This window comes from Anopheles gambiae, chromosome 3, assembly GCF_943734735.2.
Source record: "Anopheles gambiae chromosome 3, idAnoGambNW_F1_1, whole genome shotgun sequence".
Lineage (NCBI taxonomy): Eukaryota > Metazoa > Arthropoda > Insecta > Diptera > Culicidae > Anopheles > Anopheles gambiae.
This window is the reverse complement of record NC_064602.1, coordinates 67,867,462-67,884,191: the sequence shown is the minus strand read 5'-3', so window position 1 is coordinate 67,884,191 and position 16,730 is coordinate 67,867,462. Positions and strand designations below refer to the sequence as shown.

The window sequence follows — 16,730 nt, the reverse complement described above, 5'->3', positions numbered from 1 at the left end:
TCTATTAGTGTCACTGTATGGAATAGAACTTACACAACAAATCACTTCCATAGTCGCACGCTGCCAAATGATCGAACAGTGAAGTCAACACTGGCAAGATCACCTGATTGACGTACGCCAACGAAGTGGACGTTTTCAGATGCGTTCCACGCAGACGATCATATTTGCCATCCGTCAGGTTGACGATCGTTTGGCCCAAATCGTCCGCCGTGTTGTTGAAGAACGTCAACATCGACGTACGAATAAACTCGGGACAGTTCTTCACCAACGATTTGGCATCGATACTCTTCACTAGCACCTGCAGACAGCGCACGGTGATGCGAACGTCCGCACCGAATGCTGCCAACCGGTGACGCAACAAGCTGGCAAGCTTACAGAACAGTCCAGCCACCATTTCCTTCTCCTTCAGTGAAGCCGCACCAACGTTGTTGGTGGCGGTAGCGATCGCAATGAAGTAATTACGATTGCTGGAGAAATATTTCTCCATCAGCGGCAGTACCACCTTGGAGAAGAACTTGATGTCGCGTGAGCAGGTCTTGAAGGACGAGCGACGGCTGAAAGTAGACGATGGTTTCAGCAGCTTCATGTTGATAGTAGCACGATCGCTATAGGAGATCAGCTTCTCCAGCAGTGAGTAGGCAAAGCGCAGCTCGATCGCAGCCGTGCTCATGCCCGGCTCCTCAGTTTGTCCACGCGATGGTCTGCAATGAACAAGTTGCATTTATAAGATTTTACTGCAAAATTATTCCCTTCCAGAAAAGCCTTACTTGTGCAGTTTGAGTCCCTGGTACTGCAGATACTTCAGGAACTCTTGTGAACGCTCGCGATCCTTGCGCTTCTCCTTGTCGGTAAGCAGATCGTACGGTACCAGCTGGGCGTGGATAGCTCCACCACACTGGTCCAGCTCTTCGTTCTTCTTCTTGGCCCATATGTCGTGCGAATTCTCCGCCAAACGCTCGGCCATATTTTGCATCTCTCTGCTCAACGTCAGGTTGGTCATGTCGACCGGGTGCGGATTGTAGTTGAACGGAGAACCAGTGTCGCCCTGTAATTCCTGGGTGAGTTAAATTTGTTCCCAACAAACACCAAGCATTTTGGGGGCAACCACACACGGTACATCACATATGGAGCAAGTAACAAACACACGCGCAAAATCGATGATTTACGGGTAACGGGAGAGGTTGAGACACCCATGGACATCGTTGTGGTGTTGTGGTTGAAGGTGATAACGCACACAGTTGGTGATCGGTAGTGGTGACGATATTGATGGTGCAATTTTGAGAAGGGGTGACATGATTTGATGCAGTTTTTGTAGATTGTTTTTTTTTTTGGATAGGGACATTAAAAAAAGGTAAACATTAGAAATTTAGGCTGGGAATTTTGATGGGTGAAGTTTTCCAAAGATAGAGTTAATGTCGGCAAAAAACGTGAAATCCGACTGTTTAAAGCAAACACGAGTGCTCTGTGAATTATGAGGTGCTCTGGAACAATAAAACGGAAATAAAACAAAGCTTACTAATCGCTTACTTACCAGATTAGGCTTCGATTGGCGACGCATCGAACCACGGTTCGACAGTGGCACATCACCCTCCGAGTGTTCGATTCTCCAGTGCAACGCCAGCAGTGCCTTCAAGCTTTCCCGCACTGGTTCGCGATAGCGTTCACGCTCCTAAATTAGTGAAAATGTTGTAAGTTGCGAACTAATTCCTCAAGAAACTTGTCTTGCATGTACTTACGTATTCACTGAGAGTATTGTACGGCTTCAAACGTGGATGAGTCTTGTTTGCATCTGACCATTGGTCACCGTACGTCCATCCGTTCTCGAGCTTACGGCTAGCCCAAGCGTCATGATAATGCTCGCTGAACTTCTGCACAATCTGGTTCAGATCGTTCGTAAGCTGAACCGCCGTCGTATCAATCGGCTTCGGATTGTAGTGCGGCTGATCGGGACCACCACCCGTCGGCTTACCGTACAGATCGTCATCCGAGTTCTTGGACAAGCTGTAGTCCGGTGGCAGTGCGCAACCGATTGCAATTAAGCACGGCAGCGCCTTACCGAACAGCTCCGGATCGTAGTCCATGTTGCTGAGCGAATCGAAAATGTTGGAGAATAGCAACATCGTAAGACGCTTCTCCTCATCCGACGATGCACCGAACTGGGAGGCTTGACCACCACCGGTAGTGCCGTAGTACTTGGCACAGCGTTCGTAGTGCAGGGTTAAGAGGCGCAGTGCAACGGTCGTATATTCAGACAGCTTGGAAACGTCGATAGTAAGCTTGCGGAGCAGCTTCAATAACATAGCCGGATGCATGGCCGACGTCAGTGCGACCAGGAAATCAGACACGGCTTCACGCTGTCCCTTGGTTAGCATACGGTTCTTCGACATGCGATAGACCGTGTGCAGTGTGGCATCGAGCAAGCTGGCATAGTTTTCGGCTTCGTTGTAGAACTTAGAGTGTTTGATCAGCAGTGGAAGGATCGAATTGCCAATGTACCGATTCATCGACAGAGCCATATCACTTTCCGACCCATCGCTACGGTCCAACATCGTTGCCGCACGGAGATCGGGCAGGAAAGCGTCTTCCAGCAAGCGGTAGAACAGCTCCTGCGTTTCAATTCCGTAAACACGCTCCAGGAACAGTACGATGCTCTGCTTGTGGCCAGGCACCAATCCAGACGGCATGTCCGACTTGGGCCTATCTTCACCCAGTGCTGGATTGGTCAGCGTAAACTTCAAACTCAAAACTCCCTGCAAATCTTCCAGCGGTACCAGCGAACGTAAAATAGCACGCGCACGCAGAGACTCATTCTTGCCCTGCTCGATGACGGCCGCATCCGGAGCACAGCGTCCCAACAGATCGACCAGCGTACAGTAGAAGCACAGGATGGCAGCTCCGGTGTCGATATAATCCTCATCATCGTCACCCTCGGGGAGTGGATGCGAGAAGTTCAGCCCAGTAATGGTACCTTCCGCTTCGTCCTGCATCTTTCTGCGCTCCGAGATACGTTCGGACATTTTGTTGGCGTCAACAATGGCCTTCAGCAAACCCTCACCTTCACCACGCAAAGCCGGACCAAGACACTCGGGACGACGAATGAGCAAACGAATAACAAGATTGGCATTCTCCTCTACACTTTCCCCGTTAACCCACACGCAGAAGCGCAGGAAATCGAGATAACGTTCACCTTCCACCGGATCCCAGCCGAGATCGGGGTAGCCGCGCTCGATCAGCTCGGAATTACTCTGCAACCCACAACGAGACAGGTAAATGGCAATCTTCTCCAAGTAGTGCTCACGCAGTGCCAATGCCAACTCCGTGTTCTCCATCAAACTCGAGTACGCCACATCCAATGGCGTCGATCCGCGCAGACTTGGTCGCGATAGGAGAATGTTGGAATTTTCCAACAAGAAATCGAAATGATCGAACATAGCCTTCTGATTCATACGACCAGTACGACAGAAGTAGCACAAAAAGCGACAGCAAGCTACCACCATCTGGTGGGACGTGTCCTTCTCCTTCGGTGCCGACTCTTCTCCATCGGCCGTCTGCACCGGTGCATCGCTCTGTGCCTGGGCACGGCGTCCGAGTGTGTTCATCATGACCGCCATCACGTTCTCGTGAACGCGCAGAATGCGAATCAAATCGGGATGCTGGAAGAAAGTATGGTTGTTGACAAGCTTCCACAGACGCTTGCGCATCAGCTCTTCCTCCTCCTGGCTCATCTGTACCGGAAGCAAGGCACGAATTTGACTCAGCCCAATCCACATGTTCGCTACATCACCCTTCGTTTTGGAGTTGATGACGTAGGTCTTGTTCAGAGCCTTGATTAGCTCACCGATGGTGTCGTACTGGCGTACAAGCAGCCCAAACATCTCACGCACAAGCTTGGGATTCTCAATCTGAGACTCTTCGGCCCAGGATACGAGCTGCTTGATCAGCACCTTGCGGAACACTTCCTCGGGCGTTTTCTTTTCCTCTTCGACCGGTTCCTTGGGATCTTCTTCCAGCTCTTTCACGGCGTTGATGAAATTGTACAACTTCTTCAGAGCACCTGGTCGACCCTCTTCCAGCTTGTCCGCCTCGGGCTCCTCTGGCTCTTGCAAAGCATTAAGAGACACCTTGCCCATTAGCTTCTCGTGGAACTCGATCAAACGGTTGCGAAGCTCGGGACCGCAAGATGCATTCTCAAGATCATCTTCCTCGAGATTCTTGTATCCAAGGATGGCGTTCATCTGCTCGCGCGGTGGACAGCGGAACTCTCGCGTCTTCTTGGCAGCGACGGCACTCGGCAGATCAGATTGTTTGATCTCGATGTATCTAATGGGTGGTATTGATGAATACATTGGTAGTACTAATAATGTTGCATTATAATTTTAGAGTCTAAACACTAGGTAGCTTACCTGCGCAACTGATCCTGCTGCAAATCTCCGACATAGTTGTGCGCGAATGCAATAATGCTCTCCACGCGATGTCTCAGCTGCACATCGTACAGATGGTGCAGCAGGTAGCACATCTGCAGCTTGGCACCTTCAGCCATCTTCATCGTCAACAATCCCTTACGGTGTTCGTCCCTACCTTCCTTTTCGAAAGATGGATCCCACGTCTCGGGATCAATCATGATCAGTAGCTTCTCTACATCTTCGTTAGTGATAACACCGACCAACAGCAAACGATCGATCAGCTTGATCAAGGGCCTACAATTTGAATTTATATCGTCAATAGCTGCTAGCAAACCTCAGAACGGGGCATACTTACAGGAAAAGGTTCTCGTTGGACCCACCGATGGGATCGCGGTTGTGTACCTGATTGATCTGTACTGCTTCCTGCAGTGCGCTCATCACGAACTCCCTCACCACTTCGAGTGGGAATCTTGGCGAATATAACGAGTCAATTGCCGGTATGGGTTCACTGGAAGAATCTGGTGCTACTATTGTCGGCATATTCGATTGTGAGGGTGTGGGTCTGGGGAAGGAAGAATAATGGCATGCAGATGTTGTAGGAAGAGAGGTACACGGAAAAGGTTGATGAACGACACGAAGACGAAGCTTAACTCGGTGGAGAGCAGTGACATGTCGGCACCGTCTCAGCCACTTCGTTCTGCTCGAAACGTGACACAGTGAGGTTAGAAAGGTTAGAAGTTGAAGTAATGTGCAAGAAGTCCATGAATAGCGGTGCTAGAAGCGTGCCTTCCTATTCAGGGAGTTCTCCGAATGAGAACGAAACACGTGGGGTTTAGTAAGTGGGTTATCGAAGTGGATTAGTGGCCCATCACACAGGGGTTGAACTACTTACGCTATTTCGGTCATGTTCATTTCCGGTCGAACGGAAAGCGTTTGCAGTGAACGGAGCGAGTGGCACATTTCTGGATCAATGTATAGCTCGCGCAGTTCGGAGCCTAGCGGAATGATGTACTCATTCTTACAAACCTCCCTGGAAAAGAATAGTCGTTAGAGTACGATAGATACCATATTTGCATACAAAACACTTCAACATACATTGTAGTGGCATGCGATTCTAGATGCAGTGAAATCAATAAATCATAGAATCCAAGACGCAGCGGACCACTCATGTACTCCGACTGGATCGCGTACAACAGCTGCTTCTGATCGACGTGCGAGCAAAGTGCATGTGCGGCACGATAGTTCGACTGATAGCACAGTGCCGAATAAAGCGTCAGCGTATGTGCATGGAACTGCAACAGACGATCGATTTCGATCAACTCGAGAATATCGATACAACGATCCTCCTCGGGGATGTGCAGTGCCAGCATCGACACTGGGTCCTCGCACAACATCGACCAACCGCGGATGTCCGACAGCTTCAGGGCGTGCACCTGCAAAGCAGTATTCGGTACGCGTGCCCACTGGTGGGGCTTCAAACATTGGACCTTCAGTCTCGGTGGGAACTGTGGGTTGATATGCTTGTCGCTGGTTGGCAGTACGGCAGCCGACAGAGGCAGCGTCGTCGGTGTGCGACCGAGCTCAATCTGAAGAATTTCCTTGCTCGTCGCCTCAACGAAGATGGCCGGGAACAGCTTGGTATCCGGCTCCATCAGGAACACGTGGGACGTTTCCTTGCCCTCGCACGTAAACCGGATCGTGCCGGTAGCGGTATCGACGAAACATCCAACAAACATGCCCTGCGATGCGCCCTTACCAGACGAATCTTGGGTAACTTCGTTGAACAGTTCATCCGCGCGCACCATATAGCACGATTGACGATTAACGCTGGAAATAATGATAAGTGAAGAAATAGACTCTTTGCAGATACCTCGAGAACCATTCGATTTGTCCAGCACACTTACATCTCAATGGTTTTCTCATTCTCGTCCTCGACGTATATCGCTGCGTGGCGCACCTTGTTCTGGCTGAACTCCTTGCTATGCACATGGTACTGCGTCGTCACCCAACCAACATACACGTGGGTCGGATCTTGGCCGGGGAAAATGCGCACCCCGTAGAAGTACTCATTGATTAAGCGCAGACAATCTGCATCGTAAACTTCGTTGCCGAAAGATTCCACCTGCGGACTTCCCATACCCTTTCGCTCCGGCGTCAACGGAGCTTGGGCACGCAGATCGCTGTTCGACATGCGCGTAGCCTGACCGCGCTGAGTAACTTTCAGATTGCTCTTGCGTGGTTCCGGCTCCGGTGTGCGACGATCTTTCAGCTTATCCTTGCTCTGGTCCCGCTTCTTGCCGAACAGTCGGAACGGACTGCGGCCACGCTTTTTGCGATCGTCACCACCCTCCAGCTCGTTGTCCGAGTACGCGTTAAGCTCGCCGTCGCTCGTAGCCTCACCATTGATTTCAATGCCCGGTGGGCTAAGTCCACCGCGTCCCTGGTGTCTCGACGGGCGTCTTGGCCCGTTGCGCATCATCTCGTCGGCTTCGGCCGCATCTTCCGAATAGTTACGATGCAGACCCTTGATATCGTTCATGGTGAAGCCACTGCGCATGATATGGTCGAAGTGTGCCGGAGCCGAATGATCAACCTCCGTCATTAGACGATGCTGACGGATGCGTATCTCTTCCCAGCGGCGCATCTTCTCCTGTTCACTGTGCAAGAGGAAAGTTGGATCGTAAAAATGATTGTATCACTGATGGTCTGTGACATTGATCTCTTACGTAATGAAGGTATTGGCGCATGTTACGGGGAGCGACAAACGCAAAAATTCCCAGTTGGCCTTCTCCATCGTCTCGAACGTGTTGTGCGAAATTTTCATGCAGGGTGGCGTATCGGCACCGCCCGGGATACGCGTCACGTCAATCTTGCACTCCGGAATCTCGTCCGTATTCTCGAAGATTGGTTGATCCTTCGTGTACCAATGGGTAACGGGACGCTTCATGTTGCTGTAACATCGAACATATACCGTCGAATATAGATTAATCTCTGTCATTAAAATTTCTGCAGTTTAATACTTACACGCAGAATGGTTCGTAACCTTCCTGCAAACCACAGGTTGTAAACCACTTGAGAGAGTCTACATCCTGACCGTAAACAACACGCGCTTTCTGACCGATCTGTTAGCAGGCGAGAAAAGTATTCGTCAATAAATGCGAATGATAATATGATCACAAAAAGATACTACATACACCAATAGTACAGGCTGGCACAAAGCCAACACCGTCCGGTGCGTTGACATCAGCAAAGGTAGTTTCACCACCAAGAGCATCCATCAGCAGTTCACCGTTTAGCGAGAAACCTAGTGCAAAGTAGAGCAGCGTTCAATTATCGAAGAACCACCAAATTAGGCAGGTGCAGTACGTTAGACAGATAGATTGCCAAGAGATAAGTATGTAGTATATACAAGCAAAGTCAAAATATTAAACACTCCTAAAGCAGTATCTATTATGAAGCGCGGAGTTTGTTTGGTAACATTAGTTGTTGCGGCTAGTTTCATGCGTGTTAGCTACATGCCATTGTGAGAAATAGTTTCATGCCGTTAGTCACCTAGTATCGTACTGTGTGAAGCAAAAACGGGTTTACTGGTATTTGACGATAGTAAGATTGTTGTTTTTCTTCAGTGTTTAATTTTTCAAAAATAATGAAATGCTGAGACATCTCCTTAAACTGTTAGTTAGGACAAGTGCCATAAAACAAGATTTAACTGATTAATGCATAAATGATAAAAGTTAGTAAAGATGAGGTATTTGTTTATGATGTAGGCTGGTTAAAAACCAATGCATTGAAGAGAAATGGGAGCATGTTTAGTCATGATATTAATACTGTATGTTTGATTGCTTCATGAAAAAAATGTAATGATGTTTTGAAAAATGCTAAAAGTAGTGGCAATCGTACACATCTTTTATCTAATGTATACTCTATGTTATGCATAAATGACTGCGTTGTTTGTTATATGATCTAGATTTTATCGAATGGTGATTATTTTTACATATTGATACCACTGTTAATGTACGTGAATGATCGATAAAATGGCACATTATTGAAAACTGCTGTTCATGTTTTGAATAAAAGCGAAACGTCATACCGATGCACAACAAAGCCGAAAGTAAAGCCAAAATTTTGAATCTGATTTGATTTTGAAAGTTTATAAAAAAAAATTGTTATAAAGAAACAGTAGAAGCTAGATATTAGTTGTCGTTCTATAATTGAGATATGATCCTTACTGATCGTATGATCCACTAAGTCTAGAAATACACCGACAATATCGCCTGGTACCCACTGTTTGCCGAACGACTCCGTTGCACCTCCGGACACTTTCTCTTCCTGTGTGGTTGTGTGATGTTACACACGCAGTTTGAAGGGGATTTTTGTTTATATTTATTTTTTTGACGAAAACAAGATTAGACCGCACCTCCCCCGTGTCCGTCATCGAGACCGGTGGGGTTCGATTAATTTTAACGGAAGAGGAAATCGGAACCGTTTGTGTTTTTTTTGGTTTTGGTTTGAGTGGGGTTTTAGGTTTGGATCATTTAGGTTTCAGGTGGTTCGACGGTCGGATGGTAGCGGTCGATGTCGAAGCATTAGTGCCAATATACATGGAATGAAGGACGCAATCATTAGTCAGTAAAGGATGCCGAAACGTAGGAACGAATTGGTAGATGTGGTGGTGGTGGTGGTGGTGGTAAAGATGAACCCCAAATGCAATAATTTCAAATTCCAGAGCCGATGCCAGTGCCACGTGTTGCAGAGTATCGTAAGGTCATTATGCGTGGAGTGTAGTTTATACCACCATTATACGAGTAACCCGCGTGGAATATGTTGAGGATGCGTTTGGAAAGAGGGGTTAACACAGTTGAACAAAAGATTAATAGTTTTGGAAACCAATAGAATGAGAGAATATAGAAAGAGAGAAAGAGAAAGAGAGAGAGAAAGAGAAAAAAGAAAATCAGAAAGGAGAAGAAGAGTTTGTAACGTTCAGGGAAGATTTCCGAGACATATTAACACAGTAGATAATTCAGTATACAATTTTCACGGGTCTAAATATGGTGTTGTTTCAGCATTTTTTGGAGATCATAAGATATTATTGGTCCTATTTTAATCTCTTTATATTTACAATAATTTCATGGTTTCTCTATTCGAAGATGTGTGGCCATGAGGCTTAAGTAACATTCAGTTGATCCAATTGTACGTACAACGCAAAATGAAAAAGGTAAATCATTAAAAACATGAAAAAGGTGGAAGGTGGAACACACACATGATTGTTGCAATTAATTAGAGCATTGTCGTCAGATACTGATAGTAAACAAATGGACATTTAATATACACAATAGCAATAGTAACAAGTAATGCACAGTGATGTGTGTATCGGAGGTTCCAAAGAGTAGCAAAATCTTGAGGCTAGTACACGTAACAGAAGAAGAAAATCCTTTACATAGGTTTTGACAGCTGTGTGATGTGTGGCCGCAGGATAGATATGCGAAACAAGTAGATAAAAGTAGTGAACAACGATCAGATAAACGAAAACAACAACACGCAAACAACGCACACACGAGCGCGCGCCATCTGCAGTGCGCGTCGGCGCTCTAGCTTACTCATGCTCTTCTCGTGGACGTTTATGAAGCAACCGATGATGTCTCCGATCTTATAGCGTTTACCAAAGTCTTCGACCGTGTGCAGATGCATCTTACGTGCCTGTTTCCATCCCACCCCCGGGAAAGGGGATCGGACGCATAATAACAACGGGTATCCAAGGACCAAGGAACAGAGGTGTAAGGTGCATCATGTGGGACGGTGCGCCGGGTCAATAGAAGGGCGACATCAATTGAACGAAAGATTGGACAATTGAAAAGAAAGATGATCAGAAATGGTAACGTAACAAGAAGACCAGCTAGCAATGGTACGATGCATGGCTTTCCCTTTTGGAACAGTACCTCTGACCGATGCCTAAATCACTTGGACTTGGAGTATATAAGATAGGTATGTGTCTGTGTGCAACGTGATGGGGCTTTAACATTCTGTGAACCATTGGAAACATCGAGCCTGTACGAGGTTTATAAAGCGTGAGGGGCGTAGGCCACTACCTCAACCATCGTGATAAGAGATAAGTGTGTGTGTGTTCTGTGTTGGGTGGAACGGAATGTCTACTCTAGAGTCACTTACATTGTATCCATCGAATGCCCACGAGGCATCGTCACTTCCCAGCATCGTTCCGGGATTACAGTCAGCCCGAGCCCAACCAACCTGGAGGAAAAAGGGAAAAATGTGTGATAGAAGCGTGTTTTATCACGTCCATGTCAGTTCTCTCTTACCCTCATCGGACCGGCAGTAAGCACCTCAAACTCAAAGTACCACTTGCCAGAGGTGACCGCATACGTTCGTTCGACACGATACGTACGGTAGGCGGCAAACTTCTGACGCAACGCTTCCGCTGCCAGCGCTTCGTTGGCTTCACCGGTTGGCGGATCCAGATTGTAGCCGTAGATCAGCAGGGTGCGCACCGTTTCGGAAGCGGTATCGCGGTTCGCTTTCTTGATCGCTTCGTCCACCTTCGAGTACGGTACGAGATGCGGGCTACGCAGGTTCTCCGAGTCCTCGTTCAATCCGTACGTCCAGCCCTGCTGGATACGCTCCTTCGCCCACAGGTTGTGCGTGTTTTCGGCCAGCTGATCGACCAGCTCCTCCATCTTGGGCGTCAGCACGGCGGCACTCAGATCGAGCGGTGCCGGTTTGTATCCGTTGCCCTGCATGTACGGATCGTTTGGCAGGCGAATGGGACGAATGCGTGCCGGTGGCTTGTCCATCGAGATGTAGTATCCCAGCGCCAGGATGGTTTTGAGCGTCTGAACGGCGAGCTGACAGTCGTAGCGCTTTTCCGCCGCCGGCAGCTTCTCGAACGACGTCAGACATGGATGGATGCGGTACACATCGTCTCTCCGTTCACCCCACGTCCAGCCGGCTTCGATTTTGTTCAATGCCCACATTTCGTGGATGTTTTCCGCCAGCTTGTCCTTGATCGTTTCCACCGACGATGGCAATGTGACGATCGAGGTATCGACCGGTTTCGGCACGAACGCCGAATCGTCCTCCACCAACCATGGGCCGGCGAGCACGTTCTTGTTCAGATTACCGAAGTAAAAGCACGGATCCAGGCTAAGGTTTTGGTGTGGCATAAGGCACTGAACTAGCGGCGAAAAGCCGGGTGGTGGATTAAACTTCAGCCGTCCATTGTCACCGCCAAAGAGGAAGCGACAGCTTAGCTTGGACGAGCAGCTCATCACGGGGAAGAACATACCGTCCAGATTGAAGTCGGTGAAGCAACCCTGCACCGGTTCGCCGTTAAAGGTAAACCGAATCACCGGTACACTCAAATCGAGCGTACAGCCAATCACGTCCCCTTTCTTGATGAAAGGTTCCGTTACTTCCCTCGGCACTACGCAGGTGCGTCGTCCAGCGGACCAGAAGTACACACCGTCAAACCCGTACGAGAACAGATCATCACCGACACCGTTGCCGCCCCACTTTTCACCACCGCCCGGGTACGGCACGTACCCAGCCGTATTAGCCCAACCGATGCGCAGATGTGGCGTCATGTGCGTCATCTGCTCGATGTGATCCATCGTCACCTCGAAGTACCACTTCTGGTAGATGGCGGATCCTTCCACGCGCCCCACAAAAATGTTCGGCCGAATGCTGGCCACATGGTCGACGAGCCCGGTCTGCAGGAGCAGATTCTTTCCCGGCAGCAGAAAGTCGCAGATGTTGTTCTGCGACGAGCGCACCGCAACGCCGTTACCAACGCACAGCGAGCACAGCACGTCCAGTACCTTCGGGTCACGGCCGTGCTTCTCCAGCAGCGAAATGATCACCTTGATGTGCTCGTCGCGCATCATGTTCAGCGCTTCGGGCGAGTCAATAAGCACACAGTGCAACACATCCAGCATGCCGGAACCTTCGCTCGAAGCCTGCGAACCAAGTCGCGAGAACAACCAGTTCAACCGGTTCGAGTTGGCAAATTGGGCACAGTTCGTGTGGTTTCCCTTGATGATGGCGGCAAGCAGCTGATACAGATAGCCGGAGATCATGTCCCAGCTCTGTCCGCTTTCGTCGCTCGCCAGGAACGACGCCAAAAAGCCCTGCGACGAGATGACGTTGATCTTGTCGATCGCTTCGAGGATCAGATTCAGTACGCCCTCCTCCTGGAACAGATCCTGCCGATTGCGCAGCGCACGCAGGCGGTTCTGCTTCTCCTCGTGTTCCATGTCGTCCTCGGGCTGGGCGAAGTAGTTGATCAGATCCTCCAGACACATAACCATCTCACCCAGGTTGACAGTCTGCAGGAAAATCGAGTGACGACGATTTTCTTGCAGCGTTTCAAGGCCACTGTGGATGGACAGATAGATAGTGATTAGAAGCGATGCGATCGTTAACTTCTTACCAGGTCTTACCTAATAAACTTGGTGAACAAGCTGCTACACTTGCGGATGACGCGAGCCGTGCGCGATTCCTCTTCCTGCGAACGCGAAAAGTCCAACCCATCGTCCATCTTGCCTTCCTCGTGCAGTATCGCCTGCTTTTCCTCCACCTTGCCGACGCCCTTCTTTTTCGTTTCGTAGCTCTTGTAGCTGACCCACAGACCCGACTCGTAGTGCTGCATGATCACGGTCGAGTCGCCGTACTTGATGATCGGGGCACCGATAATTTCCAAATCCTTGTCCTCCAGCACCACCTTCTGGTCGTCCTTCTCGAGGCGCAGCACAAAGGCCGTCTGCGAGGTGGTCGCTTGGTCGCGGCTCATCAGGATCAGTTCGTTGTTTTCGTTCACACCGAGATACCGGCCGGTGGTAAGATGGCGAATGCGCATCGGATGGGACCAGTTGATGAAGCCACCGGCCCACTTGGTGCGGGCCAGCTCGAGTCGCCACAGCGAGCGGGCCTGCGACATTACAGAACCGCCCTCGTACACGACAATGCTGTGTGTTGGGGAAAGAAGTGATGTTAGTGCTTTAGTTTACACTAAAGCTCATATTACTTACTTCTGACCCGAGTCCAAGCTCCAGGTACTCGGAATCGTTAAACATTCGTCACCGCCGTGGAAGAACCGAAGCACGTCGCCGCCGAACACGTAGCCCACATACTTCATGCGCGAGATACCGGTTCCGTACGGCTGCACGCTCCAGTGCGTCACATGGAAGCTAGCATTTACGATCGACAGATCGTTTTCTTTGGTCGTGTGCTATTAGGACAGCAGCGCAAAATAGTATCAGCAAGGACTCTTGTCTAGGTCGTACTAAAACACTTACCAGATATCGCTCGGTAGCGACGGACACCAGAATCAGATCGTCACCGACACGGACCTTCTCACCCTCCGAACGTTGCTTGCTGGCTGGGTGTACGGTCCACCAGCAGGCCTCACCTTGGCTGTGCTCCTGCAGACCGACGTCAAACGACAGCTTATCGTTGGAGGACGAAGTTGACAGACAGGCAAGATACTGCATGGCGAGGAACGATTGTAAATTAATAAATCAGATTTCTCGATTGAGTTCAAGGGCATGACAGTTGAGAGTTTAAAAATAACGGCAACCTAACAGGTTGCCAAAATTGCTCCTAACGTACAGGTGGTTGTTGGCATTGGACACCAATAAATTTTGTTCACTATAAGAGCTCTACCAGTGAGTAACTGCCAACAGACACGGAAGTGTCTTATACTGTGAAAGCCTAAGAAAAGCTGTAAAATGAACGAGTAGTTTTACTTACCATGTCACTGTTGTTGTGACGCAACAGGATAGCATTGCCGTAAAGCAGCGTACGATGACCGGATCCGGTACCCTTTCCCTGTCGTTTTGTTTATGCGATACCGAAAAGTGTTATTGATTACAGAGAAGAAAACGAAAGTGGACAAAAGAAGGAAACAAAATTAATCAGGAAGAATGTACACGGTAAAGCAACGTTTTATTGGTTTAGAACGCCATTCGCCAAGACAAGAAAAGCAGCATTTTCATGGAGCTGCCATATCGGTGGTTATAATTTCAGTTGTAGTGGAGTTTTGTTCATTCAACAAGATGGGTTAATTATCATTCCATTCCAACGGCAAACGGGGTTTAAAACATCTCTATTCTACTGGGTCATTGGCGTCACTATTGTTCAATATTCGTTGCTTGAGAAGTTTAGAAATATGTTGATAAAATAGATTATAATAAAACCTTTACAACGTTACTTTGGCGCTGTTAAATCGGTGGGACTATACCAACATGCGTAGTTGTTTTAACATACATGGAGTAGCTAAGATTTTACCAAACATGCATTTGATAGAGACTGTTTTATACAATGTTAATAGAAAATCAACCAGAGTTATATTCATTTTGTGAAGTAATCAGTAACGTTCAAATTAAATGTAATTCAAACGTTAAAATGAGGTAAATTTGTATCCGCGGTATGGAACTTATGTAATTTCCAGTATATCATATTTTAATTATACAACTAATCGTAATGGTTTTTTAAGGTTATAGCTTTGGTTTCCCTACCATTAAGGACATAGAATCGATCGCATCTCTGCAATCAAATTCTGGAGACAAATACATGCTACGCACAGGAGGTGGTAAGCATGAACTAGTTCAGCTGGGGCAACTTCACATAGTATGTACAAAGGCAAGAGAGATTATAGTTTTGCTTCTCTTAGCGTTGCGAGTTCATTTTAACGGAAAGCACATTTCGCTCCCATTCAAAGGTGGAAAAAAATGGAATAGTAAATAGTTCACAAGACAGAAAGGAAGAAAGTTCACAAGACAGAGAGATTCGGAATAAAGAAATGGTAGGTGTGATAAAGTTTAGAGAAAGGATGCAAAATTTAGAATTTAGAAGAAAAAAAAAACATTTCGAATTGATTAGTATATGAACGGTAAATTTGGAATACAAAACATCTAGTAAAGGAATTTAAAACGAACAGCCAATTCATAATGGGAGCGTATGATAGAAGGGAAAATGAAATAGTGAAAATAGAGTATGAATCAAAAGGTAAAGTATGTGATGAAGTAAGAGTAAAGAAGTATAAGTGAAGGAAAACGACACGTTGTGTATGAAGAAAGAAGTGAGAGGTCAAAGACAAAGTGAAAGAAGAAGAAAAGAGAAGACAGAAATGGAAAGAAAAAGAAACATGAAACATGAAATGCCAGGCCGGGCGACGTAAAGGCACAGACACAGAAACAGGAACGTAACAGAGCAACAGTAAAGTAAAACACGTAACAATGAAAAAGAAAATCAAAGGAAAAAAACTCAAGGAGGGAAAGCTCTTTCGTTCGTTTTTGGTATGGTTCGGTTTCGGCGTTCCGAGATACAACGCTCGGAACGGGGAACAGGATGCAATCCCTCACTTCGCTTAGTACGCTGCCAACTTACTACCGAATCGTTTCCCTGAAAGTAAATTAATTCGAAAAAATAGGTTCTGCATGAGAACGAGCTGCTGGTTTCTGGAACTGTTTAGTTTTTGATGGCGCCTGTTAGCCCTTTCAACCCTTTTATTTAGTAACTTTTCTTAGTCGTTTGTTTGGAGGTACGAGACAAAGGGTGGACACGGGTGAGTCGTGCGGGTTTTCATTGTCAGAAAATCTTATAATTTAATTGCCCATAAATCGCCTAGAACAACAAAACAAAACAAAAAATCGAGAAAAGACTTTATTCCTACTGAGGAAATTATAATGGGCAGAGAAAAATGAGGCTAACGCCAAGAGGTCATAGAGGAGAGGTGGAGAGAAAGATAGTCAGTGAGACTAGGGATAATTTTTATCTCATTAACGGACGGCTCGGAATTAGGTGGCATTAGGTGGTTGACGGCTGAGATACACCGGCACATTCATAAAATGGCCATAAATCATCCTCCATCGTGTTTCGGTTGGATTCTTCCATCACGCTTACATTTACGTTGGCTCACTTTCAAGTGTCCGCATAAAGGCAACCCCGAGCAGTAGGGAACGTAGAATGGATGCAAAAATAAAAATAGTAAAAAAACGGTAACAACGGAAGGAAATGGTTATGAATGGCTCCAGTGCTCAGGAGGAGGATTCATGGTGCTCCCTAGAGTATGTGTGCCGCTGCATATCGTCATGGCTTCACTTTCTCTATCGCTCTGCGAAATCGGTTCATCTCGAACGAAATGTGATTGAAAGCTTTCAGCATAGCTGGCTTTATTTCCTCCCGGCCCACCGCGAAGGCACTGCCTTCCCTTCATGCAAATTGTGCATTCACGTTTTACGACCACCTGGACGGCCATAAAGAGAATACAACCATCGCAACTGCTCACTGCTACTGCTGCTGGTATATCGTGGATCA

The 16,730-nt window shown here is 47.6% G+C and overlaps 1 protein-coding gene across 13 annotated transcripts in view; it reads right to left on the bottom strand.

Annotated features, from left to right (window-relative positions):
- The window catches only part of LOC1278919 (ryanodine receptor), a 42,194-nt gene that overhangs the window by 10,485 nt on the left and 14,979 nt on the right, over positions 1 to 16,730 (bottom strand). For 2 of the 13 annotated variants that reach the window (XM_318561.4, XM_061659401.1), the window contains exons 4-22: positions 14,163 to 14,240; positions 13,709 to 13,897; positions 13,442 to 13,641; positions 12,854 to 13,378; positions 10,718 to 12,788; positions 10,569 to 10,649; positions 8,633 to 8,732; positions 7,598 to 7,707; positions 7,428 to 7,525; positions 7,130 to 7,354; positions 6,308 to 7,060; positions 5,499 to 6,230; positions 5,296 to 5,433; positions 4,759 to 4,965; positions 4,404 to 4,697; positions 1,737 to 4,320; positions 1,532 to 1,669; positions 768 to 1,054; positions 34 to 701 (exon numbers count right to left, since the gene is read on the bottom strand). In XM_318561.4, coding sequence (XP_318561.4) covers positions 34 to 701; positions 768 to 1,054; positions 1,532 to 1,669; positions 1,737 to 4,320; positions 4,404 to 4,697; positions 4,759 to 4,965; positions 5,296 to 5,433; positions 5,499 to 6,230; positions 6,308 to 7,060; positions 7,130 to 7,354; positions 7,428 to 7,525; positions 7,598 to 7,707; positions 8,633 to 8,732; positions 10,569 to 10,649; positions 10,718 to 12,788; positions 12,854 to 13,378; positions 13,442 to 13,641; positions 13,709 to 13,897; positions 14,163 to 14,240 — 9,478 coding nt within the window. Of the gene's footprint in view, positions 1 to 33; positions 702 to 767; positions 1,055 to 1,531; positions 1,670 to 1,736; positions 4,321 to 4,403; positions 4,698 to 4,758; positions 4,966 to 5,295; positions 5,434 to 5,498; positions 6,231 to 6,307; positions 7,061 to 7,129; positions 7,355 to 7,427; positions 7,526 to 7,597; positions 7,708 to 8,632; positions 8,733 to 10,000; positions 10,101 to 10,568; positions 10,650 to 10,717; positions 12,789 to 12,853; positions 13,379 to 13,441; positions 13,642 to 13,708; positions 13,898 to 14,162; positions 14,241 to 15,800; positions 15,816 to 16,730 lie in introns of all 13 variants that reach the window. The other 11 variants (XM_061659399.1, XM_061659398.1, XM_061659404.1 and 8 more) reach the window with 11 other exon arrangements.